This window comes from Ranitomeya variabilis, chromosome 2 (assembly GCF_051348905.1).
Source record: "Ranitomeya variabilis isolate aRanVar5 chromosome 2, aRanVar5.hap1, whole genome shotgun sequence".
NCBI lineage: Eukaryota > Metazoa > Chordata > Amphibia > Anura > Dendrobatidae > Ranitomeya > Ranitomeya variabilis.
In genome coordinates, this window is record NC_135233.1 from 854,808,420 (window position 1) to 854,833,266 (window position 24,847).

A 24,847-nucleotide genomic window follows, 5' to 3' on the forward strand; every position below is an offset into this window, starting at 1 on the left:
TCTTTTTTAATATACAAAAATTTCTACATTTGTTTTTTTTCAGTCAAGATGGGGTGCAGAGTGTACATTAATGAGAAAAAAAAAAGAACTTTTTTGAATTTACCAAATGGCTGCAGTGAAACAAAGAGTGAAAAATTTAAAGGAGTCTGAATACTTTCTGTACCCACTGTATACACACACACATATGCATTGAACATATACTCCTCAACATGAAATTGCAACACCACAACTCCAAGAAGTGCTGATTTCTGGTCACCACAGGATTTATAGAGATGCTCATAATATGCAGATAAAAAAAATGACCAAAGTTGTTCTGAAACGCATGATTTTTAATGCCTTAATGACTCTCAATACGTCTTTTAACTGACCTGAGATATAAAAGAATAGCATACAGGTGACAATCCAGCAGCTGTCAGCTGTACACTATAGCTGACAACTTGCTGCAACAGCCACGATCAGTGTTGTCACCGTCATTATCTGTTTAACCCCTTAGATGCTGCTGTCAATTATGACTATATCATATAAATTTTTAAGGTTATGTGCACACGTTGCAGAATTTCCACGGAAATTTCAGCGGCAATTCTGCAACTTCCTGCCCCGGGTATAACCCATGCAGAATTGGCATGCATATTCCCGCTAAACACTAGCGTTTTACAAGCGTAATTAGCTTGCAGAATGCTAGCGTTTTCCAAGCGATCTGTAGCATCGCTTGGAAAACTGATTGACAGGTTGGTCACACTTGTCAAGTATAGTGCTTGACAAGTGTGACCAACTTTTTACTATTGATGCTGCCTATGCAGCATCAATAGTAAAAGATAGAATGTTAAAAATTATAAAAAAAATAAAAAAATAGTTATTCTCACCATCCGATGGCCCCCGATCTCCTCAGCGGCACTCACGGCGGCTTCCGTTCCTAGGGATGCATTGCGCGAAGGACCTTTCTGACGTAACAGTTACGTGACCGTGACGTCATATCAGGTCCTTCGCGCAATGCATCCCTGGGAACGGAAGAGGCCGTGTACACCGCTGAGAGGCGGGAGGACTCCAGGGGCCATCGGAAGGTAAGTACCGTATATACTCGAGCATAAGCCGAGAATTCCAGTCCATTTTTTTAGGCTGAAATTGCCCCTCTCGGCTTATACTCGAGTCATTCCCAGGGGCCGGCAGGGGAGCGGGAACTGTCTGAGGCTGCCGTCACACTAGCAGTATTTGGTCAGTATTTTACATCAGTATTTGTAAGCCAAAACCAGGAGTGGAGCAAATAGAGGAAAAGTATAATAGAAACATATGCACCACTTCTGCATTTATCACCCACTCCTGGTTTTGGCTTACAAATACTGATGTAAAATACTGACCAAATACTGCTAGTGTGACGGCAGCCTAATACTCACCTGCTCCTGGCGTGGTCCCTGTTTCTCCAGGCGCCGGCAGCTTCTTCCTGTGTTGAGCGTTCACATGGTACCGCTCATTACAGTAATGCATATGGACCCAACTCCACTCCCATAGGGGTGGAGCAGCATATTCATGACTGTAATGAGCTGTACCATGTGACCGCTCAACACAGGAAGAAGCTGCCGGTGCCCGAAGAACCAGGGATGTGCAGGGACCGTGCCAGGAGCAGGTGAGTATAACGGGGGCATTGCGCGATATTCACCTATCCGTGTTCTACCGTCGGGCTCCGTTTTCCGCGTCCTCTGCAGTGACGCTCAGGTCACAGGGCGCGATTAGTGTGCACGCCGCCCTCTGCCTGAACTTCGGTGCAGAAGACGCAGCGGCGCCCGGCGGTGGAACGGGGAAGGTGACTATAGCGAGTGCCGGGGGCCTGAGCGACGAGAGGTAAGTATGACTTCTTTTTTTTTAATCACAGCATATGGGGCAAATGTGTCTATGGAGCATCTTATGGGGCCATAATCAGCATTTGTGCAGCATTATATGGGGCAAATGTCTGTATGGATCATCTTATGGGGTCATAATCAACATTTGTGCAGCATTATATGGGGCATATTTTAATATGGAGCATCTTATGGGGCCCATCATGAACTGTATGGAGCATTATATGGGGCTCCTGATTCAATATGGATATTCAAAACCACTTAACCTACTGATGTCTCAATTCATTTTACTTTTATTGGTAGCTATTTTTATTTTGACATTTACCGGTAGCTGCTGCATTTTCCACCCTAGGCTTATACTCGAGTCATTAAGTTTTCCCAGTTTTTTGTGGCAAAATTAGGGGTCTCGGCTTATACTTGGGTATATACGGTATATCAATATTTTTTATTTTAATTCTTTTTTTTTTTTTTTTTTTAACAGAAATATGGTTCCCAAGGGCCTGGAGGAGAGTCTCCTCTCCTCCAGACACGGGTACCACCGCACATTATCAGCTTACTTCCCGCATGGTGGGCATAGCCCCATGCGGAAAGTAAGCGGATCAATGCATTCCTATGTTTGCGGAATCGCCGCAATTCCGCACAAAGAATGAGTATGCTGCGTATTTTTCCGCGATACGACTCCGCTGAGGAAAAATACGCAGCATTAGCACAGCATTGCGGAATCCCATTGAATTCAATGGGCTGTGTTGTGCATGCATTATCGCGTTTTCGCCGTGAAAAAACGTGGCAAAAACGCATACAATCCGCAACATGTGCACATAGCCTAGAAGAGTAGCTTCTCCCTTTTTATCCTCATCGGAACCCTGAGATCATGATTGTGTGGTCCTGATGTTTGCCATGGCAATTCACGAGCAAATAGCGGCCTTAGAGTCTGCCGGCTACACTGACCTGTTCAAAAGTCAGCGACAGTTAGCTGGTAAAAATCAACTTTTTAATTCCTATCATGCCACTTTGTATTAATTCCTGAAAAGCACAAGAAGGGTTAATAAACAACCTGACAGCACCCCTCGACATATTGAAAACTGCTGATTTTAAAATGGTATCACTTTTGGGGGTTTTCCAATATATTTTTCGCCTAATCCCTACTCCTAGTAAGGAACTGTTCATCTCTTCTTCAATCCTCCCCATCCATCTTACCCCCTCCTCTGAACTGTTCCTCAACATACAATCCTCTGTCTCCAAACACAGACAGCCACCTCATGCCCTCTCCTGCTCCCACCTGCTAACACTTTCTCTGCTCCTTCTCACTGCTGATGATCTCTCTCCAAATCCTGGTCCTCCTCACCACATTCCCACAGTCAGTTCTATCTCCCATCCACGCTCTATTACAAATTTCCGTAACCTCTCTAACCTTATACGCCATTCGCCCAGCCCCCGCCTCCCCAGTCCCACTAAAAGGAGCTCTGTGGAACGCTCACTGTGTCTGCAACAAGCTTTCCTACATACATAATCTTTTTGTTACTACCAAACTTTTCTTCCTTGCCGTCACCGAAACATGGCTCAACCCTTCTGACACAGCCTCTCCTGCTGCACTTTCGTATGGTGGATTCCACCTTTCTTACACACCCCGCCCTAGCAGCAAGCATGGTAGAGGAGTTGGTTTTCTCCTGTCAGATAACTGCTCCTTCACCCCAATCCAATTACCACCCTCTGTTACCCTCCCTTCCTTTGAGGTGCACTCTGTGCGCATCTACTCCCCCTCCAACTGGCTGTCATTATCCGCCCCCCAGGGCCAGCCACCACCTTCTTTGACCACTTCACCACCTGGCTACTTCATTTCCTCTCCGCTGACATCCCCACTATCATCTTGGGTGATGACAACATCCCCATTGATACTTCCCTCTCAGCTGCCACTAAGCTTCTATATCTCACTTCCTCCTTTGGCCTCACTCAATGGTCTTCTACAGCAACCCACAAAGATGGCCACACACTGGACCTCATCTTCACCTGCCTCTGCTCCCTATCTAACCACTCTAACGCACCTCTTCCTCTTTCTGACCACAACCTACTCACATTCTCTTCCCTCGCCACTCCTGTTGTACAATCCCCAACCTTGCACACCCTCGCAGAAATCTTAAACACCTCGATCTACACTCACTCTCTGAATCCCTTCTCCCTCTTACAGAAATAAGTTCCCTACACAATGTGGATGACGCTGCCGCTCTATATAACACCACAATAGCTGTAGCTTTGGAATCTGTTGACCCTCTCAGACATACCAAAGCTCGCAAAATCAACATACAACACTAGCACACTAGCCTGACTAAAGAACTGAGGCGAGCTTCCAGGGCTGCTGAGCAGAGATGGAAAAGTCATAGTTACTCACCGATAACGGTGTTTCTCGGAGCCCATGACAGCACTACGGAGAGAGGGGATCCGCCCTTCAGGGACAGGAAACCTACAGATACATAAGGGCGGTACCTCTCCCTCGCATCAGTTGGTTTACAGAGCATCGGAGGACCTCCAGGTTAGTTTACAACAGAGAAAATACCACATTATAACATTTCTTAACAGAAAAGGAACCCCGTGCCTAAATTGTAATATATGAACTATATAAATCATATGTGATTAAAGGTGCTCACCGCACTCGTGATGGGAGGGAAATAAGCGAGTGCTGTCATGGGCTCCGAGAAACACCGTTATCGGTGAGTAACTATGACTTTCTCGGTCCCCCATGACAGCACTACGGAGAGAATTGCAGAGATTAAGCTTAGGGAGGGACCACCGCCTCAAGAACCCTTCGACCGAAGGTCAGGTCAGACACAGAGGCTAGATTTAATCTATAGTGCCTAAAAAAGGTCGACGGTGATGACCAGGTGGCCGCCTTACAGATCTGTTCTATTGATACCTCTGACCTCTCAGCCCATGAGGTAGCTACTGCTCTTGTGGAATGCGCTCTTATACCGTCCGGGATCGCATTCCCCGTGGATGAATATGCCAACGCTATTGCCTCTTTTATCCACCTTGCCAAGGTACCCTTGGATGCCCGGAATCCTTTTCTGGGACCCTGAAAACAGACAAAGAGAGAGCCTTCCTTCCTATACTCCCTAGTGGAATCTAGGTATTGGACTAGACATCTTCTGACGTCTAGGTTATGGAAGTTCTGCTCTTTCTCATTTCTAGGGTTCGGGCAGAAGGACGGCAGGGATATTTCCTGTGACCTATGGAATTTTGTTGCCACTTTTGGCAAATAGGCCGGGTCAGGTTTTAGAGTGACTCTATCATCCATGATTTTTGTGAAAGGGGGGTTAGAGGACAGGGCTTGAATGTCGCTTATCCTGCGTGCCGATGTTAAGGCTACTAGAAGAATGGTTTTTAGTGACAGTATTTTTATGGGAATCACATCTATGGGTTCGAATGGTGGACCAGATAATGCTGAAAGGACTAAGTTTAGGTCCCATGAGGGCATCTTTTGGGTAACTACAGGTTTTGATCTTGTTACCGCTTTAACGAATCTTATTATCCACGGGTTGGCTGCTATATTCTGGTTATAGAGAGCACCCAGGGCTGCTATCTGCACCTTAAGGGTACTAACCGCTAATCCTTGTTCCAGCCCTTTTTGTAGGAACTCAAGTATCTTATTAATTGAAGGTCCCTCCTGGATTTTGACTTTAGATACAGACAAGAATTTTTTCCATGTTTTGCCATAAATTTTGGTAGTAATAGGTTTTCTACATTTTAATAATGTTGTAACCAAGTTGTCTGAAAAACCTCTTTTTATTAATAGTTCCCGCTCAAAAGCCAGGCTGTCAAATGCAAGTTCGTCTCCTGTGGGTGGAGGATCGGTCCTTGCTGTAACAGGTCTGGCAAATTCGGAAGAACCCATGGGTCTGAGACTGATAGCATCCTTAGCCAGGAAAACCATGTCCTTTTTGGCCAGAATGGGGCAATAAGGATCATCTTTGTTTTGTCCTCTCTGACCTTGCGGATGACCGCCGGAATTAGGATGGTTGGTGGAAAGGCGTAAGTTAGTTTGTGTGTCCAAGGAATGAGAAAAGCATCCAGAGCCTGGGGATTCCCTTCTGGGTTTAGAGAACAAAATTTGTTTACTTTTTTGTTTTTGTGATTGGCGAACAGATCTATTGTTGGGGTTCCCCACATTCTCGTGATCTGGTTGTAAACGGACTGATTTAGGGACCATTCGCCTTGTCTCAACTGAGTTCGACTCAGGTAGTCTGCTTTCTCGTTTTTTGACCCTTGAATATGTAGTGCGGAAAGGGAGAGTAGATTCGTTTCCGCCAGGCGGAGAATTTTGGCGGAGGAATTCATCAGTAACTGAGACCTTGTTCCCCCCTGGTGATTGATGTAGGCTACTGTCACTATATTGTCCGAGAAAATTCGGACATGATGTCCTCGAATGTAGGGAAGAAATGATAGGAGAGCCTGATACACTGCCCAGAGTTCTTTTTGATTCGAGGATGCTGATAGTTCCTGAATTGACCAGTTGCCCTGAGTCACTCTGTTTCCCATGTGGGCTCCCCACCCCCTGGGACTTGCATCGGTTGTTATTACCCGGGATATTTCGGGTACCCAGGGAATCCCTCTTGAAATATTCTGGCTCTTTCCCCACCAGAGAAGGGAATGAATAACAGAGGAATTTAGAGTGACCCTGCTTTCCAGATTGTTTTTTAATATTACCTGCCATTCTAGTATGTGCCACTGAAGCTCTCTTGTGTGGAATTGTGCGAAGGGTATCGCCGGCAGGCATGAGGAAAGGGACCCCAATAGGGACATTGCCCTCCTTAGAGTCATGGAGGGGTTTTGCAGCGTTTGTGCTATCATGGCTAGTATTTTGTCCTTTTTGGGGCCCGGGAGCCGGCACTCTTGAACCCGGGAATCTAACGTCAGCCCTAGGAACTCCTGTACCTGAGAGGGTTCCAACTTCGACTTTTTTATATTTATGAGCCAACCCAAGTTCGTTAGAATAGTCATTACTCGGTCTCTCTGTTCTCTGCAACTTTGAGCCGAGTCGCTGGCAATAAGAAAATCGTCCAGGTAGGGAACTATGATAATGTTTTGTTCCCTTATGTGGGCCATCATCTCCGCTACTATTTTTGTGAATATCCGCGGAGCTATAGAAATCCCAAACGGAAGGGCCCTGTACTGGAAGTTTCTTATTTTCCCTTTTATGGACACCGCCATCCTGAGAAACTTTTGAGAAAGCTCGTGGATGGGCACATGATAATATGCGTCGGTTAGATCTATCACAACCATGTAGCAATTTGGAAAGAGAATCTTTATTGTGGATTTTATTGTCTCCATTTTGAATTTGTGATTTCTTACGTAGTTGTTTAAGTTCCTTAAATTTATAATTGTCCGAAAGGACCCGTCGGGTTTCGGTACCAGAAAGAGAGGGGAGAAAAACCCGTCCCCCATTTCCTGAGGAGAAATCTCCCGAATTACAGCTTTTTGTAGAAGGGAGATAATCTCTTTTTCTAGTGCCGCTTGCTCTATCGTCGAAGACCTCATTTTTGTCACAACATAATTTCGAGGAGGGAGGGAAAGGAAATCTATTTTTAGACCAGATTGTATGAGTCTTAGAATCCAGGTGTTGTTGGAAATTTTCTTCCAAGCAGGAAGAAATGTGGTGAGCCTTCCCCCCACCGCAGGGAGAATGTCATTTGGCGGGTTTTTTATCACGGGAGGTGTTGCCAAAGAGGTAGCCTCTATCTCACCTTCTACCTTCTTCCCACTTATTTTGGTCTCTAGGTGGTCTTCGACGAAAAAATTTTCTACTCCGAAAGGACTGTTTAAATGGGGCTGGTCCCAGATTTGGAAACCCCTTCTTTTTGTCACCCGCTTTCTGGAGGATGTCATCCAGGGTTTCCCCAAATAAGAAGTTTCCCTCGCAAGGTATAGAACACAGCTTCAACTTTGTTTGGAGATCCCCTGGCCAGCTTTTAAGCCAAAGGGTCCTTCTGGCCGCGTTGGAGAGGGCAGCGGCTTTGGATGTTAGACGCACTGAGTCCGCTGAGGAGTCTGCTAGGAAAGCTGCTGCAGCTCTAATTGCAGGGATTGAGTCTAATAATTTATTCCTGGGTGATCCGTCCTTGATCTGGCTTTCCAACTGGTCAACCCATACCATTAAAGACCTGGAGGTGCAGGTTGCCGCGACTGCAGGTCTCAGGCTACCCCCAGCCGATTCCCAAGCCCCTTTGAGAAAGGTATCTGCTTTTTTGTCTAAGGGGTCTTTGAGGGTACCCATATCCTCAAATGGGAGCGCGAATTTTTTTGAAGCTTTGGCTACTGCCACGTCCAATTTGGGTGCCTTGTCCCAAGAAGTGGACGCTTCATCATCGAAGGGATATTTTCTTTTCAGCGAGGGTACTGAAGAATTTTTTCTGTCTGGTTTCTCCCATTCTTTTTTGATTAGAGTCTGGACATTGGAGTTTAACGGAAAAGCTCTCCGCTTTTTTTGTGTCAGACCTCCAAACATGATGTCTTGAGCCGTTTTATCAGGCCTGGGATCCTCAACCCCCATGGTGGCCCTGACGACTTTAACTAAAGCGTCCACTTCCTCTAATGGGAAACAGTGACGGCCCGAATCTTCATCAGAGGAAGATAGGGAGGATTTGGAATCATCAGAGTCCGCGTCCTCAGATGAGGATCGGACAGAGTGAGCATATACCGTCTCCTTCGCCTTTTCCTTCCCTTTTTTGGAGGATAACAGGGCATTCTGAACTTCTGATCTAATTATATTTTTAAGTTCAGAGGCAAAGTCAGGGGTTTCTTCACACAATAGATGCTGGATACAGGATTTACAAAGCTTTTTTCCCCAAGTTACCGGCAAAGCTTTGTTACATGTGGGGCAGACTCTATTTTTCTTTTTCTCCAGGCTCTTCTTACCCTAGTAAGGGAGAAGAGGGAGCCCTATTATAGGAGTGTATACTTTCACGAAGATCACTCACCATTCAGATGTGAAGGCAGGTACCGGTTCTGGAAGAGGGCCGGGATCTGGTAGTGGAGTCTCCTGAGGAGGGGAGTTAGTCCTTGCAGCAGATCTGCTGCGCTGTGTGGATCGACTGCTTGATCCACTTCTTCTGGAGCTCTTTGGGTCATTTTTCTTATGCTGCTGCTGCCTGGCTGGCAGCTGCTGGGAATCGCTGTCCTCCATAATGAAAGGGAGATAGTGCGACAACTAAGTGTGCACCATCTCCCTTTTTGAATCCGGCGCTCCCCCGGCGTTCTTCCTCATTTCCGGTCCTGCGCACATCCCCGGGAGAGGAGATATTACCGCGCATGCGCGCGGGGACGACCCGGAAGTTGATGCCGCATTTCCGGAGCGGCGGCCATCTTTCTTCACCCAGAGCGTGCAGCAGCCTGCACCGAAGCTCCGGGTGACCAGCGCCCCTTTGTCCATCGGAGTCCGGCGGCGGCCTCTCCCCCGCACACCCTGGAGAACCCCTCGGTCCCAGCGGTGGCGGCTTCGGGTGCCGGACACGCCGCGGCAGGAGCCTCCTCGCTGCCGGAACTCGGCTGCCCGGTCCCGGTCCTTGGATACGACGTCTTCTTTGCAGGTACTGCCGAAGAGAGGTTCCCCGTCAGGGACAGGAAACCAACTGATGCGAGGGAGAGGTACCGCCCTTATGTATCTGTAGGTTTCCTGTCCCTGAAGGGCGGATCCCCTCTCTCCGTAGTGCTGTCATGGGGGACCGAGAAAGATCCCATTCCAATGAGCACTTCATCGCATTTAAACAGTCCCTCACTACTTTCAAGGCCACACTCGCCACAGCTAAACAAACCTACTTCTCATCTCTCATATCCTCCCTGTCTCACAACCCCAAACAGTTATTCAACACCTTCAATTCTCTCCTCCGTCCCCCAGCACCTCCTCCCTTCCCCACTCATCTCAGCTGAAGACTTTGCCTCATTTTTCAAGCAGAAGATTGATAACATCAGACAGTTTTGATTGACAACCCCCAGAGCCCTTCCTCCCAACTGCCCAGCCCTCCACCTCCAAAACCAACTTCTCCACCATTACAGAAGATCGACTCTCCACTCTACTCAAGATCCCATCTCATCACCTGTGTACTTGACCCGATCCTTTTTCACTTCATCCCAAACTTCGCCAGTCTTCATTCCAACCATAACCCATCTCTTCAACCTATCACTAACAACTGGTGTTTTCCCCTCAAGCTTTAAACATGCCCCAATCACACCTATCCTCAAAGCCCTCTCTTGACCCATCCTCTGTATCTAGCTATCACCCTATATCACTTCTCCCCTATGCCTCAAAACTACAGGAACAAAACGTGCATCTTGAACTATCCTCCCATCTCTCTCACTGCTCCCTCTTCGACCGCTTACAATCTGGCTTCCGGTCACACCACTCCACTGAAACTGCCCTAACTAAGGTCACCAATGACCTATTAACCGCCAAGAGCAAGCAACACTACTCTGTCCTCCTCCTCCTGGACCTGTCCTTTGCCTTTGACACAGTGGACCTTTCCCTATCATTACAGACCCTCTCATCCCTTGGCATCAAAGACTTGGCCTTATTCTGGATCTGTTCTTACCTAACAGACCGGACTTTCAGCGTCTCCCACTCACAAACCACCTCCTCACCTCGCCCCCTATTTGTTGGAGACCCGCAAGGTTCAGTCCTAGGGCCACTGCTCTTCTCCATTTACACTTTTGGCCTGGGACACCTCATAGAATCTCACGGCTTTCAGTATCACCTCTATGCTGATGACACAAAGATCTACATATCCGGACCAGATACTACCAGCCTACTAACCAGAATCCCTCAATGTCTGTCCGCTATTTCATCCTTCTTCTCCGCTAGATTTCTAAAACTTAACATGGACAAAAAAGAATTCATCATCTTTCCCCCCCATCTCATGCAACCCCCCAACAAACCTATCCATTACAGTAAACGGCTGTCCACTCTCCCCAGTCCCACAAGCTCGTTGCCTCGGGGTAATCCTTGACACTGATCTCTCCTTCAAGCCACATATCCAAGCCCTTTCCACTTCCTGCCGCCTTCAACTCAAAAATATTTCACGGATCCGTACATTCCTAAACCAAGAATCTGCAAAAACCCTAGTTCATGCCCTCATTGTCTTCTGCCTCGACTACTGCAACCTCCTGCTCTGTGGCCTCCCCTCGAACACTCTCGCACTCCTCCAATCTATTCTAAACTCTGCTGCCCGACTAATCCACCTGTCCCCCTCCCAGCTATTCCCCGGCCTCTCCCCTCTATCAATTCCTTCACTGGCTCCCCATTGCCCAGAGACTCCAGTACAAAACCCTAACCATGACATACAAAAGCATCCACAACCTGTCTCCTCCATACATCTGTGACCTCGTCTCCCGGTACTTACCTGCACGCAACCTCCGATCCTCACAAGATCTCCTTCTCTACTCCCCTCTTATCTCCTCTTCCCACAATCGCATACAAAATTTCTCTCGTGCATCAACCCTACTCTGGAACTTTCTACCACAACATATCAGACTCTCGCCTACCATCAAAACCTTCAAAAAGAACCTGAAGACCTACCTCCTCCGACAAGCCTACAACTTGCAGTAACCACCGATCGACCAAACCGCTGCATGACCAGCTCTACCCTCACCTATTGTATCCTCACTCATCCCTTTTAGATTGTGAGCCCTCGTGGGCAGGGTCCTCTCTCCACTGTACCAGTCGTGACTTGTATTGTTTAAGATTATTGTACTTGTTTTTATTATGTATACCCCTCCTCACATGTAAAGCGCTATGGAGTAAATGGCGCTATAATAATAAATAATAATAATATATAGGATCCCTAAAATCACTTCAAACCTGGAGAGGTCCCTAAAAAAATTATTTTGTAAATTTCCATGAAAAATTACTGCTACATTTTTAAACCTGCTAAAATGCTAACGAAATAAAATAACACATTACAAATGGTGCTGATGTTAAGCAGACACGTGGGAAATGTTATTTATTAATGGTTTGCTATGGTATGACTATGTGAATTAAAGGGATAATCATTCAAAGTTTGAAAATTGCAAATTTTTTTACATTTTTGTCAATTTCTGATTTTTTTTATAAATAAACACAAAACAAATCAACATAAATTTACCATTATCATAAAGTATAATGCGTCACGAAAAAACAATTTCAAAATCACTCGAATTTGTCGAAGCGTTCTTATTACCACATAAAGTGACACTGGTCAGATTTTAAAAATGTGGCCCCGTCACTAAGGGGTTAAACAAATTTTTGTATATTGACGATGCCACTATGACTGGTATATTACTCTCATCGAGCACATCTGGGACATTATTGTTCAGCAATAGAAAAGGAAGCTGCCAGCAGCGGATCTTGATGATTTACGTCCCCAAATGCATTCATCATGGCAAAACATTCCTTAGACAACCACTAATAACCTCACTGACAGTATTGCCAAGGCATATGGGTGCATGTACTTCCACATGTGGCACGCATACCCGATACGTAGAGATGTTTCAAAAACTCTTATTTCCATCTTTTCACCATATGCAGATCATTAACATGTCTATCCATCCTGTGATTGCCATATCTCCACGACATGTTCTTTTGTGTGCAACTTCAATGTTGAGGAGTGAATAATTATGATATTCTATGTTTCTAATTGTACAAATGTAATGTTTAATATGGTGCAAATGAGTAATGGATTACTTTGTGCCTTGTTTTAATTGTGATAGACGTGGCATTTTTATGCTTTAACATTTTGTACATGTAATTTTTCTGTCATTTCTGAAGTCTAAGGCTATGTTTCCACGGGGTGTAATGTCTGCGCTTTGGACGCAGTGGATATCCCGTTCTGCCCCCTGCTGTACGCGCGGTGATACTGAATGTGTTCATTAAACACATGCGGAATCACGGCATCATATTCATAGACTGGGTTATTTATTTTGGGTCTCCGCAAGAGAAGTAGACATGCTGCGGTCTGGAAAGACGTGCCGCATGTCTGGTTACGCAGGGCCACCGGATGCAACCCTGCACGCATAGTGGAGGTGGGATTTAATAAAATCCCATCCACTACGCTGTAACATCTGGCCGCTGCGGATTGGACGCTGCGGCTGTACGCAGCGTCCAATCCGAGGCAAATCCTGAACGAATCCTTAATGTGGAAATATACCCTTAGACTACGCTCCCATAATGAGTTTTTGGTGATTATTTTAAGTTTTGCATTTTTAAAAAAAATGCAAATATGCTAATATACTTTTTCATGTAATAGGTGCACAAAATCTGCAAAGTCCAAAAATCATCACAAGCTCATATGTAGGCAGCCTAATATACGCTAGCGATGTGCCGTTCTTTTGTGACGCGCCTCGGACGCTGCTTGCAGCATCCGCGGCGCGCCCGTGGTCCGTTCCCCGCTGTGGCAGATCGGGGATCTGCACTAGCGGGGACGTTAACGCGACCCCTAAACGCGGCCCCAAAAAAGACATTGCGTTAGCGCAATCCGCTAGCGCTAAACGGATTGCCCTAACGCAATGTGAACCTAGCCTTATAGAGAAGCCTGTAGAAAAAAAACACCAAACAATTGTGCCTGCAGATTATGATACATTTCCACAGCAACATAATACATGCATTATATTAAAGGGTTATTCATTGTTTTTAAATTCAGAAAGAGAATGCTGCACACTAATAAGATTTTCCTAAATCTAACCAAAAGTGGTCCTGGGATTTCTAGATCATAACTACACAACATCAGACATAAAAATATTAAAAAAAAAAAAAAAAAAAAGCATTTAGACTGCGAGACACAAAATTATCAATGCATTCGTTCTTTTAGTGCATTGTTCCCCAGTATAATGTTTTTATTCTGCTGTGGGACACTTTTGGGACATAATTTATAGCCATTTGCACCATGTAATGTCAGTTTGTGACTGCGATGTGAAGACTGCTCGAGGCTGGCTTCTTGGTTATCACCAAGACATATTACTGAGATGCATAAGGGCTGTCCCACACGTCCAGATAATTCCGGTACCGGAATAAATCGGTACCGGAGTTATCAGTGTCCGTGTGCCTGGGAACTCACGTAGGCCATACGTGCGGCACACGTGTGCCGCCCGTATGGCGAGTGGGTACCACACGGAGCGTGTGGTACCCTGCATCGTGCTGAAGCCGCGAATCATATGTTCCCTGCAGCAGCGTTTGCTGCAGAGAAAATATGAATAATAGTGTTTAAAATAAAGATCTATGTGTCCGCCGCCCTCCCACCCCCTGTGCGCCCCCCCCCGCTGTTCAGAAAATACTCACCCGCTCCCTCGTTGGCTGTCGCGGCTTCCTGGTCTGGCCCCATCTTCTCCTGTATGCGGTCACGTGGGGCTGATCATTTACAGTCATGAATAGGCGGCTCCACCTCCCATAGGGGCGGAGCCGACTATTCATGATTGTAAATGAGCGGCCCCACGTGACCACATACAGTAGGAGGCGCGGGGAAGAGAGGAAGGAGTGACAGCCAACGTGGGAGTGGGTGAGTATTTTCTGAACAGCGGGGGGGGGGGCGCACAGGGGGTGGGGGGGCGCACAGGGGGTGGGGGGGGCGCACAGGGGGTGGGAGGGCGGCGGACACATAGATCTTTATTTTAAACACTATTATTCATATTTTCTCTGCAGCAAACGCTGCTGCAGGGAACATATAAATCGCGGCGTACGGTGCGGTCCGGTCCTGATGCCATTGTGTGGGTAAGAATCCGGGGTGGGGATTTATGCTCCTTTTTCGGTGTGACATGAGCCAGTGTACAGGGCTCTTGATATCTTTCTACATAGTGTTATTTATACCCCCCGGCTTAATACCTGCACTTTACTCTGCACAACGCAGATGATATATATATTTTTTGTGTACATGGCATCAGCCTGAGTGCTGCACTGTTTTTTATCTGTGCTACCTACCATCTCCAACTATCTTGATATTTATTGTAGTGTATTATTACATGTTGTTGTTATTTATCAGTATTTCTTGTAATTTAATAAAATATTTTGTATTTTTCTGGACATGAACTCCGTTTTTCTGTTTTATTGTTTCCTGTGTAATGTGTGGTAAGGGCTCCTTTTTTAATTACAGTTAATTTATAGAAAAATGCCAAACCATTACTAAAGACTGTTGAGCTGTTTGGATACATGGATCACCAAAAGACACAATTTCTGAGTGTCAGGTATTCATGAGGATAGGCCATTTGTTACCTCTCAGGGCAATGATCGGAAGGCTGCTGTATACACAGACTGCAGACTGTCAGTCACTGCAAAGAGGGTTAAGGAGAGGCGAGAAAAGAGCTCTCCTTGTGACTACTCAGGACTCCCCATTACAGAAGGCATCATACTAATAAGAAAGAATCTAGCTAAGACCTGATATTTCGCTACTGCTTTGGTTTTTCAAGCTCCTTGAACAAAATGTTACAATTTTCAAAAGAAAAAAATGAGCAGATTTATAAAAGCTAGTACAGACAATATTTTGTATAGATAGGGTGCTCCTGGGGTGAATGTTGTGTTTATGTCTGCCTTATGTGTCAGTATACAACACGTTGGGAAACTTAGGGCCATTATGTGTCTAATTGTGTGGGAACGTTTAATTTGTTAATAAATGTACCTACCAGATTGCCATTGGGTGTGTTCCACTCCCCTCTCCTAACCACACCAAAGGAACCATCTCCAAGTTTCTCAAAGAGAGAAATGTCCTTTTCACTGATGAGACAGGTCAAAGCCTGCTGACCTTCAGAAGGAGGTGGGGGGCTGGGAGGTTTGCGAAAAGTACTTTGTGGTAGAGAAGAAAATTCTGAATCTGGGCGCTTTCCACTGAAAACCTGGAAAAAAGGACACACAATTATCGTTTCAGTCTGTCCCATAAATATAATCATGGGTCTGATCATTAAATAGTTATTCCCCTTTTAGACATTTATGACACATCACTAGGATCTACAATAAATGTCAGAGGTGAGGCTTCCACCTCATCCACAGCCACACCTTCATTCACAAACTCTGCAGGGATGTAGTCACACTTTCCCCCATCTAGAAATAGGTGCAGGTCCCAAGACTTAATCCACATTTAGGGCATACCCTATTCTGATTAACCGAACTTTTACATTACAAACTTCAGACATACACACGTTTAGTACATACAGGTGTATCTCACAAAATTAGAATATCATCAAAAGACGGTTTAAAAACAACAGTATCATTGTGCTTGATTGGCCAGCAAACTCGTCTGACCTTAACCCCATAGAGAATCTTTGGAGTATTGTCAAGAGGAAGATGAGAGACACCAGATACAACAATGCAGACGAGCTGAAGGCTGCTATTAAAGCAACCTGGGCTTCCATAACACCTCAGAAGTTGCACAGGCTGATCGCCTCCATGCCACATGACAGATGCAGTAATTGATGCCAAAGGAGCCCGACCAAGTATGGAGTGCATTTACTGAACATACATTTCAGTAGGCCAACATTTCAGATTTTAAAATCATTTTTTCAAGCTGTTGTTATAAAATATTCTAATGTACTGAGATGACTTTTGGGTTTTCATTGGCTGTAAGCCATAATCATCAACATTAACAGAAATAAATACATGAAATACATCAATCCTTCTCTACTCCCCTCTTATCTCCTCTTCCCACAATCGTATACAAGATTTCTCTCGCGTATCACCCCTACTCTGGAACCCTCTACCACAACACATCAGACCACCTCTTCCGACAAGCCTACAACCTGCAGTAACCACCGATCGACCAAACCGCTGCATGACCAGCTCTACCCTCACCTACTGTATCCTCACCCATCCCTTGTAGACTGTGAGCCCTCGCGGGCAGGGTCCTCACTCCTCCTGTACCAGTTATGACTTGTATTGTCTAAGATTATTGTACTTGTTTTTATTATGCATACCCCTCCTCACATGTAAAGCGCCATGGAATAAATGGCGCTATAACAATAAATAATAATAATAATCTATTTGTTATGGCTCTATATAATATACGAGTTTCACTTTTTGTATTGACGAACTGAAACAAATTAACTTTTTGATGATATTCTAATTTTGTGAGATGCACCTGTATATTCAAAAAACAACAACGTAAAGTCATTTGAATATTACAATTAATTTTGATAAAGTTAAGAGTAAATGTACACAGATTGTATTCTCATCGAAGTACTCAGAAGATTGCAAGCTGCATAGCAAAGGTATTATTTAAAATCTGCAGAAATTGAATACAAATATTGTGATGTGGATCCCGGAAAAGTAGAGCAAATCTCTCATCTGGGATTACCAGTTTCCGCTGCCAGATAGCCCTGCAGCTGGATCAATCCATCCTCTATTCTTTCACTGACTCAAGAAAGGAAATCCTGGGACAACTGCTGACACTTGTACAGTGTGTCACCAGTCATGGCCCGACACTGAGCATAGGGGGACATGCGATACTGAGTGGGTGGGTTCTATTTTCAGAGTAACCCCAGACCCAAAAATGCTAACACTGTAGACAGAGGACAGAATAGTGAAGAATCACACAACAATATTAACTCATTCAATTCTTCACTTTACATGATTTATTTTAAAGAACAATACATCCCTGTAAGCTTTGTCTACAAAGCATATGCTAACAACAGAATGCATACCGGTATTTGTCAATGTACAGACAAAGAGGGCAGGAAATGACTTGGCCTGCAGCACTTCCTTATACTGTTATTTTATTTTTTTTTTTTTACTTTTAAAATAATAATTCTCACATATACAAAATCTTTTCTTAAACCATTAATACATAGAAAAAATATTTCAAAATTTCAGTAATTTTCCACTATTATAAAGGAAAACATCACATGGAGACGTATCATACCACTCTAAGGCTGTGTGCACACGTTGCAGATTTTTTGCGTTTTTTCGCTATAAAAACGCGAAAAAGATGCATACATTATGCATCCCATCATTTAGAATGCATTCCGCAATTTTTGTGCACATGATGCGTTTTTTTCCGCGAAAAAAAAAAACACATCGCGGTAAAAAACGCAGCATGTTCATTAATTTTGCGGATTGTTTGCGGACTTCCCACTATACTATTGCATTAGGAACCTCTGGAAAAATCCGCAAAAAAAGCCCACCAAAAACACGAGAAAAACGCATGCGGATTTCTTGCAGAAAATGTCCTGTTTTGCTCAGGAAATTTCTGTAAGAAATCCTGAACGTGTGCACATAGCCTAAAAGCAACCCACCTTCCCCAGTCATACAGTATTTGTTAATAGGTCAGGCTGTATACACAAAAGTGTTTTCTAACTTGTACTAGTGTTATGCATGCAACTTACATGAAGAATAAAATGCTTGTCACACACAATATTGTCTGGTCAGTCAACTAACTGCAATAAATACTGCAAATTGGCTCCCATAGAGTGGAGAAAATAAGTATTTGATACACTGCCGATTTTGCAAGTTTTCCCACTTACAAAGAATGGATAGGTCTGTAATTTTTATCATAGGTACACTTAAACTATGAGAGACAGAATCTAAAAAAAAAAAATCCAGGCAATCACATAGTACGATTTTTACATTAATTTGCATTTTATTGCATGAAATAAGTATTTTATATAATAGAAAAACAGAACTTAATATTTGGTACAGAAACCTTTGTTTCCAATTACAGAGGTCAGACGTTTCCTGTAGTTCTTGACCAACTTTGCACACACTGTGGCAGGGATTTTTGCCCACCTCTGCATACAGATCTTCTCCAGATCATTTAGGTTTCAGGGCTGTGTCTCGGCAGCATTGAGTTTCAGCTCTCTCCAAAGACTCTCTATTGGATTCAGGTTTGGAGACTGGCTAGGCCACTCAAGGACCTTGACATGCATCTTACAGAGCCACTCCTTAGTTGTGCTAATTGTGCGTTTTGGGTCATTGTCATGCTGGAAGACCCAACCACAACCTATCTTCAATGCTCTTAACTGAAGGAAGGAGGTTGTTGGCCAAAATCTCACAATAGATGACCCCATAAATCCTCCCTTCAAAAAGGTGCAGTTGTCCTGTTCCCTTTACAGAAAACCACCCCCAAAGTATGTTTCCCCACCATGCTTCATGGTTGGGACGGTGTTCCTGGGGTTGTACTCCTCCTTCCTCAAAAACAGGAGTTGATGCCAAAAAGTTCTATTTTGATCTCCTATTACCACTTGACCATCTCTCATGCCTCCTCTGAGTCATCAAGATGGTTTCATTAGCGAAATTCAAACGGGCCTGGACAAGTACTGGCGTGGGCAGGGGGACCTTGCATGACCTGCAGGATTTTAATCCATGACAGCGTAGTGTGTTACTAAAGGTAAACTAGCAAAGGCACAAAAACAGGACTAAAAATCCTCCAAAATTCAAGAATTAGTACAGCAGAAAAGGGGCAGTAGTATTTACCTGCCAAGGTCTCCTAACAAATGCACTATCAGGATGCAGCAAACCCATGTAGTAAAGATGGCGGCAACACAGGGGCAAAATACTGATAAGACAACTACTCACAGCCTACCAATTCATGGAGGGGGAGACTGCTTAGTATACGATGGCACAAAAGAGGCTTGTATAGGGCGCTATTCACATACAGGTAATGCACAGTATCTGGTTTACAGCCTATGGTCGGGGTCACACTTGCGAGTTCAATGCGAGAAACTCGCGCATCAATACCCGGCACTGGAGCGTGAGGCTGCATAGAAATACATGCAGCTGTACACTCTGGTTCCGAGTGCCGGTGGCAGTGCAGGGTATTGATGCGAGATGCGGGCACTGAACTCGCAAGTGTGACCCCAGCCTATTAGTAACGCCCATAATGTTTGATCAGGCGGGCTGCCCAGCACTATATAAATGCATCCCATGTGAACAGACACGCCAGGTTACAAGACCAAAAGTGCAGGGCTTGGCTGCACCCTGAAAAATAAAGTGCAAAAAATACATAAAAATATGTGAGGTATTGGTCGATATTTTGGCCAGGACACAGTTAAGTCCATATATATTTGGACAGAGACAACATTTTTCTAATTTTGGTTATAGACATTACCACAATGAATTTTAAACAAAACAATTCAGATGCAGTTGAAGTTCAGACTTTCAGCTTTCATTTGAGGGTATCCACATTAAAATTGGATGAAGGGTTTAGGAGTTTCAGCTCCTTAACATGGGCCACCCTGTTTTTAAAGGGACCAAAAGTAATTGGACAGATTAAATAATTTTAAATAAAATGTTCATTTCTAGTACTTGGTTGAAAACCCTTTGTTGGCAATGACTGCCTGAAGTCTTGAACTCATGGACATCACTAGACGCTGTGTTTCCTCCTTTTTGATGCTCTGCCAGGCCTTCACTGCGGTGGTTTTCAGTTGCTGTTGGTTTGTGGGCCTTACTGTCTGAAGTTTAGTCTTTAACAAGTGAAATGCATGCTCAATTGGGTTGAGATCAGGTGACTGACTTGGCCATTTAAGAATATTCCACTTCTTTGCTTTAATAAACTCCTTGGTTGCTTTGGCTTTATGTTTTGGGTCATTGTCCATCTGTAGTATGAAACGACGACCAATCAGTTTGGCTGCATTTGGCTGGATCTGAGCACACAGTATGGCTCTGAATACCTCAGAATTCATTCGGCTGCTTCTGTCCTGTGTCACATCATCAATAAACACTAGTGACCCAGTGCCACTGCAGCCATGCATGCCCAAGCCATCACACTGCCTCCGCCGTGCTTTACAGATGATGATGTGGTATGCTTTGGATCATGAGCTGTACCACGCCTTCGCCATACTTTTCTCTTTCAATCATTCTGGTAGAGGTTGATCTTGGTTTCATCTGTCCAAAGAATGTTCTTCCAGAACTGTGCTGGCTTTTTTAGATGCTCTTTAGCAAAGTCCAGTCTAGTCTTTTTATTCTTGATGCTTATGAGTGGCTTGCACCGTGCAGTGAACCCTCTGTATTTACTTTCATGCAGTCTTCTCTTTATGGTAGATTTGGCTATTGATACGCCGACCTCCTGGAGAGTGTTGTTCGCCTGGTTGGCTGTTGTGAAGGGGTTTCTCTTCACCATGGAGATTATTCTGCGATCATCCACCACTGTTGTCCTCCGTGGGCGCCCAGGTCTTTTTGCATTGATGAGTTCACCAGTGCTTTCTTTCTTTCTCAGGATGTACCAAACTGTAGATTTTGCCACTCCTAATATTGTAGCAATTTCTCGGATGGGTTTTTTCGGTTTTCGCAGCATAAGGATGGCTTGTTTCACCTGTATGGAGAGCTCCTTTGACCGCATGTTTACTTCACAGCAAAACCTTCCAAATGCAAGCACGGGTCATTCCATATCAAGTGATCCAAATATGAATATTTTTTTTACCTGACGTCTTTAGATTTTTTTTATTTTTTGTTTTCATGAAGTACAACTTTAGTTACAAATTAAAAGTTTAGAATTTTTTTCTTCATCAGTTAATTTTTTACAGATTTTTAAAGTTTTAAAAAAGCGCAGATTTTGGCCTGGTATGGCTTTACATTTTTTATCATATCTCGGGCTAGAATTAAGATATAGAGGTGGGAGAGGCATAATTTTTCTCAGAACGGTACCGGCTTTCATTTGATATGTCACAAGACTATGTTTCTTTATATTTTGTTTTGGTGAAATCAAATTAAACATTTTGATGCGCAATTCTGAAAAAAACGTATGTTTTAAAATTGTGAAAACATGCATGTGTGTTACTTGTGTCCTTGTTTATATTTGTACAGGGATTCATCTTGGGACCTATCAAATTTGTATTTTTTTTTAAGCCTTGAATCATCTGATTTTAGGTTTGTGCGAGTTTCTTCCCTTTTTCTTTTCAAATTACAAGTTATTGCATTCAACATTTATATGTAACAATAAAGAAACGCAAAAAACAACTACTGAAGTGCCAGAATAATTACATCTTAATCATCATAACACAACTTGCTCAGCATTTTCAACCTGAATTAATTGAACAAGCCAAAAGAAAAAACGTGATCATATCCTCAAGTGTGATTTTCTAAATACAGTCTCATCCTAATTATATGTTAAAAACAAGATTAAAAGAACCAATATTTTTACCACCTATTTATACATGGAACAATTTTTTTTCTACTATATCACTAAACTTGTCATTTCTAAAGTGTTTAAGAAGAATTGTCCAGTAGTTAAATGCTCGTACTATAAAATATGAACTAATCAAACAATTAGTAGTAGGTTTTTACACTGGCCTTTTATCATCAATGTGTCCCTTCTAGCGGATGAAATGTCATCTTGCCCATAAGTGCTCACTAGCAATGGCCGTTTCCTTCTGTGTCAGAGTATGTGCGGCTGTCATGGTGCTCGGCTCCACCTGAGTTATATCTGATTTTTGTTCACTTTTACAATGTCTGATTTTCTTGGATACACAAAGGACGGCGCTGGACCAGAAGGTGCAGAAAAGTCCTTTCTACGTCTTCATTTTCACAATCTTTGGAGAGTCCAGTAGCCGTCAGTGCTAATTATATTCACAGGTCACATAACCAGTTGTCATCCATTGCCGATCTTGTGCCGCCTTCTACCACGTCATGGACGTCACTGTCTTTATTTCCACCACATGGGATGACAGTCCGGTATTGCTGAGTCCCTGTGATGGGTTCTGCTTCCTGTAACCGATATAACAAACTCTCCTCCTCTTTGTAGTCCTGGTTTTTACAATACATGGACTGGATGTTAAGAGTATTTTTCTCCCTCCATTTGAGGAGTTGCCTGGGTGATAAGATTTGGTGTGAATGTGGCCTCTGGAGGCTGGAGTTGCCGGCTTGTCATCTGCTCTGCATTCACTGTCCACCCGTGCTCATTCTCAGGTTGGGCCCTAACAAAGCTTCTCCTCTCTCCTCTCCTGCTTCTAAGCTCTAACATAATAAAATAATACAGGAATATCTAACAATCTTGGATTATTTGGTAAATCTAGACCCCACACTGTTAGACCACAGGCTGAACAGACCTGAAATCAAGATTTTTGAACTGACACTGTAATAATTTTATTTTTTAAAATATGATCCCATCATGCTCCCAGCTTGTGTTTTGGTGCAGATGTGGCTAGGAGCATAACAGGCACATATGCAGTTTTTGAAATTTTTAAATTAAACGTTTTTTTCGGGAATGCGTTTTAAAGTTTTGTGCTTGGGTTTGCATAGGTAAATTATTATTAAAGATACTCTTGTGACATATCTGGTGAAAGCCTGTACAGTTCTGAGTAGAATGGTGTTTATTTTGTTTCTCTATCTCTTTTCTAGCCTGAGTTATGGGGAGAAATGTAAAGGCAGGCAACACCGAAATTTGCACTTTTTCCGAACTTTGAAAATCAATAAAAAATAAAAAAAAAAATCTAGAATTTTTTTTCTTCACATTTTGCATTCTCTGACACACTATTACCAAATAACAAAATCTCAAAAGAATTAAAAATATAGTGGTAAAAATCATTGGTTCACTTGACATGGAATGACCCGCACCACACTTCAAATCAACTCCAGACCTTTTATCAGCTTAATTGGAAATTACATAACGAAGGGATTGCCCACACCTGTCCATGAAATATCCTTGGAGTCAATTGTCCAATTACTTTTCGTCCCTTTAAAAACAGGGTGGCACATGTTAAGGAGCTGAAACTCCTAAACCCTTCATCCAATGTTAATGTGGATACCCTCAAATGAAAGCTGAAAGTCTGAACTTCAACTGCATCTGAATTGTTTTGTTTAAAATTCATTGTGGTAATGTCTATAACCAAAATTACAAAAATGTTGTCTCTGTCCAAATACAGTATATATAGACTTAACTGTATACAAGCTCATAACCCACGTCAAGTGTCCTCACACTTGCGAGTGTGTATGGAAATAGTATGGGCGTCACTAATAGGCTGTAAACCAGATACTATATATTACGTGTATGTAAACAGAGCCCTATACAAGCCTCTTTTGAGCAATCATATACTAAGAAGTCACCCCGTCCATGAATTGGTAGGCTGTAAGTGGTTGTCTTATTATATTGCACCTGTGTTGCCGCCATCTTTACTACATGGGTTTGCTGCATCCTGATAGTGCATTTGTCCGGGGACCTGGGCAGGTAAACACTGCGGCCCCTTTTCTCCTGTACTAAAGGTAATGTTTGAGACTATGGTCCCGGTTCTCTTCACGTCAATGACCAGGTCCCCCGTGTAGTTCTGGGCTGATTCCTGGCCTCAGAATCATCCTTACCCCATGACGTGAGATCTTCCATGGAGCTCCACACTGAGGAAGACTGGCAGTCATCTTGTGTTTCTTCCATTTTCTAATAATTGCGCCAACAGTTGTTGCCTTCTCACCAAACAGCTTGCCTATTGTTCTGTAGACAATCACAGACTTGTGCAGGTCTACAATTTTGTCCTTGGTGTACTTAGACAGCTCTTTGTTCTTGGTCATGGTGGACACGTTGAAGTGTGATCGAGTGTGTGGACAGGTGTCTTTTATAAAGCTAAAGAGTTCAAACAAGTGCAATTAATATAGGTTATGGGTGCAGAGTGGGTTGGCTTCTTAAAGAAAGACTAACAGGTCTGTGAGCGCCAGAATTCTTGCAGGTTGCTAGGTGATCAAATACTCTTTTCATCCAATAAAATACAATTTAAAAATCATACAATGTGATTTTCCGTTTTTTGTTTTTTTTTCATTTTTAGATTCTGTCTCTCACAGTTGAAGGGTACATACAATAAAAATTACAGACCTCTCCATTATTTGTAGGTGGGAAAACATGCAAAGTCAGCAGTGTATCAAATACTTATTTTCCCTACTGAATTAAAGAAGCACTCACATCAAAGTTATTATTATTTTTATTATTCATTATTATAGTGCCATTTATTCCATGCAGCTTCACATGTGAAAGGGGTATAAATAATAAAAAATAAGTACTTTTATCTTGAACAATACAAGTCACCGACTGGTACAGGAGGAGAGAGGACCCTGTAGATGAGGGAACACAGTCTACAAGGAATGGGTGAAGATGCAAGTAGGTGAG

General features: G+C 43.5%; 2 protein-coding genes across 9 annotated transcripts in view; both read right to left on the reverse strand.

Moving 5' to 3' along the window:
• Positions 1-24,847, reverse strand: part of TNK2 (tyrosine kinase non receptor 2) — a 350,655-nt gene that overhangs the window by 68,072 nt on the left and 257,736 nt on the right. For all 8 annotated transcript variants that reach the window (XM_077290239.1, XM_077290240.1, XM_077290237.1 and 5 more), the window contains one exon: positions 15,459-15,668. In XM_077290239.1, the coding sequence (XP_077146354.1) occupies positions 15,459-15,668 (210 nt within the window). The remainder of the gene's footprint in view (positions 1-15,458; positions 15,669-24,847) is intronic.
• Positions 7,564-9,211, reverse strand: LOC143808985 (uncharacterized). The gene is made up of 2 exons (XM_077292164.1): positions 8,824-9,211; positions 7,564-8,739 (listed from the first exon to the last, which is right to left on the reverse strand). Exons 1-2 carry the CDS (start codon positions 9,004-9,006, stop codon positions 7,564-7,566), a joined length of 1,359 nt encoding a protein of 452 aa, XP_077148279.1. The 5' UTR covers positions 9,007-9,211.

Excerpts from the sequence above, each read along its gene's own strand:
- LOC143808985 (XM_077292164.1), bottom strand. The coding sequence starts at position 9,006 with ATGGAGGACAGCGATTCCCAGCAGCTGCCAGCCAGGCAGCAGCAGCAT. Across the intron at positions 8,740-8,823 it reads CCGGCCCTCTTCCAGAACCG|GGTAAGAAGAGCCTGGAGAA; the intron begins GTACCTGCCTTC and ends CTCCCTTACTAG.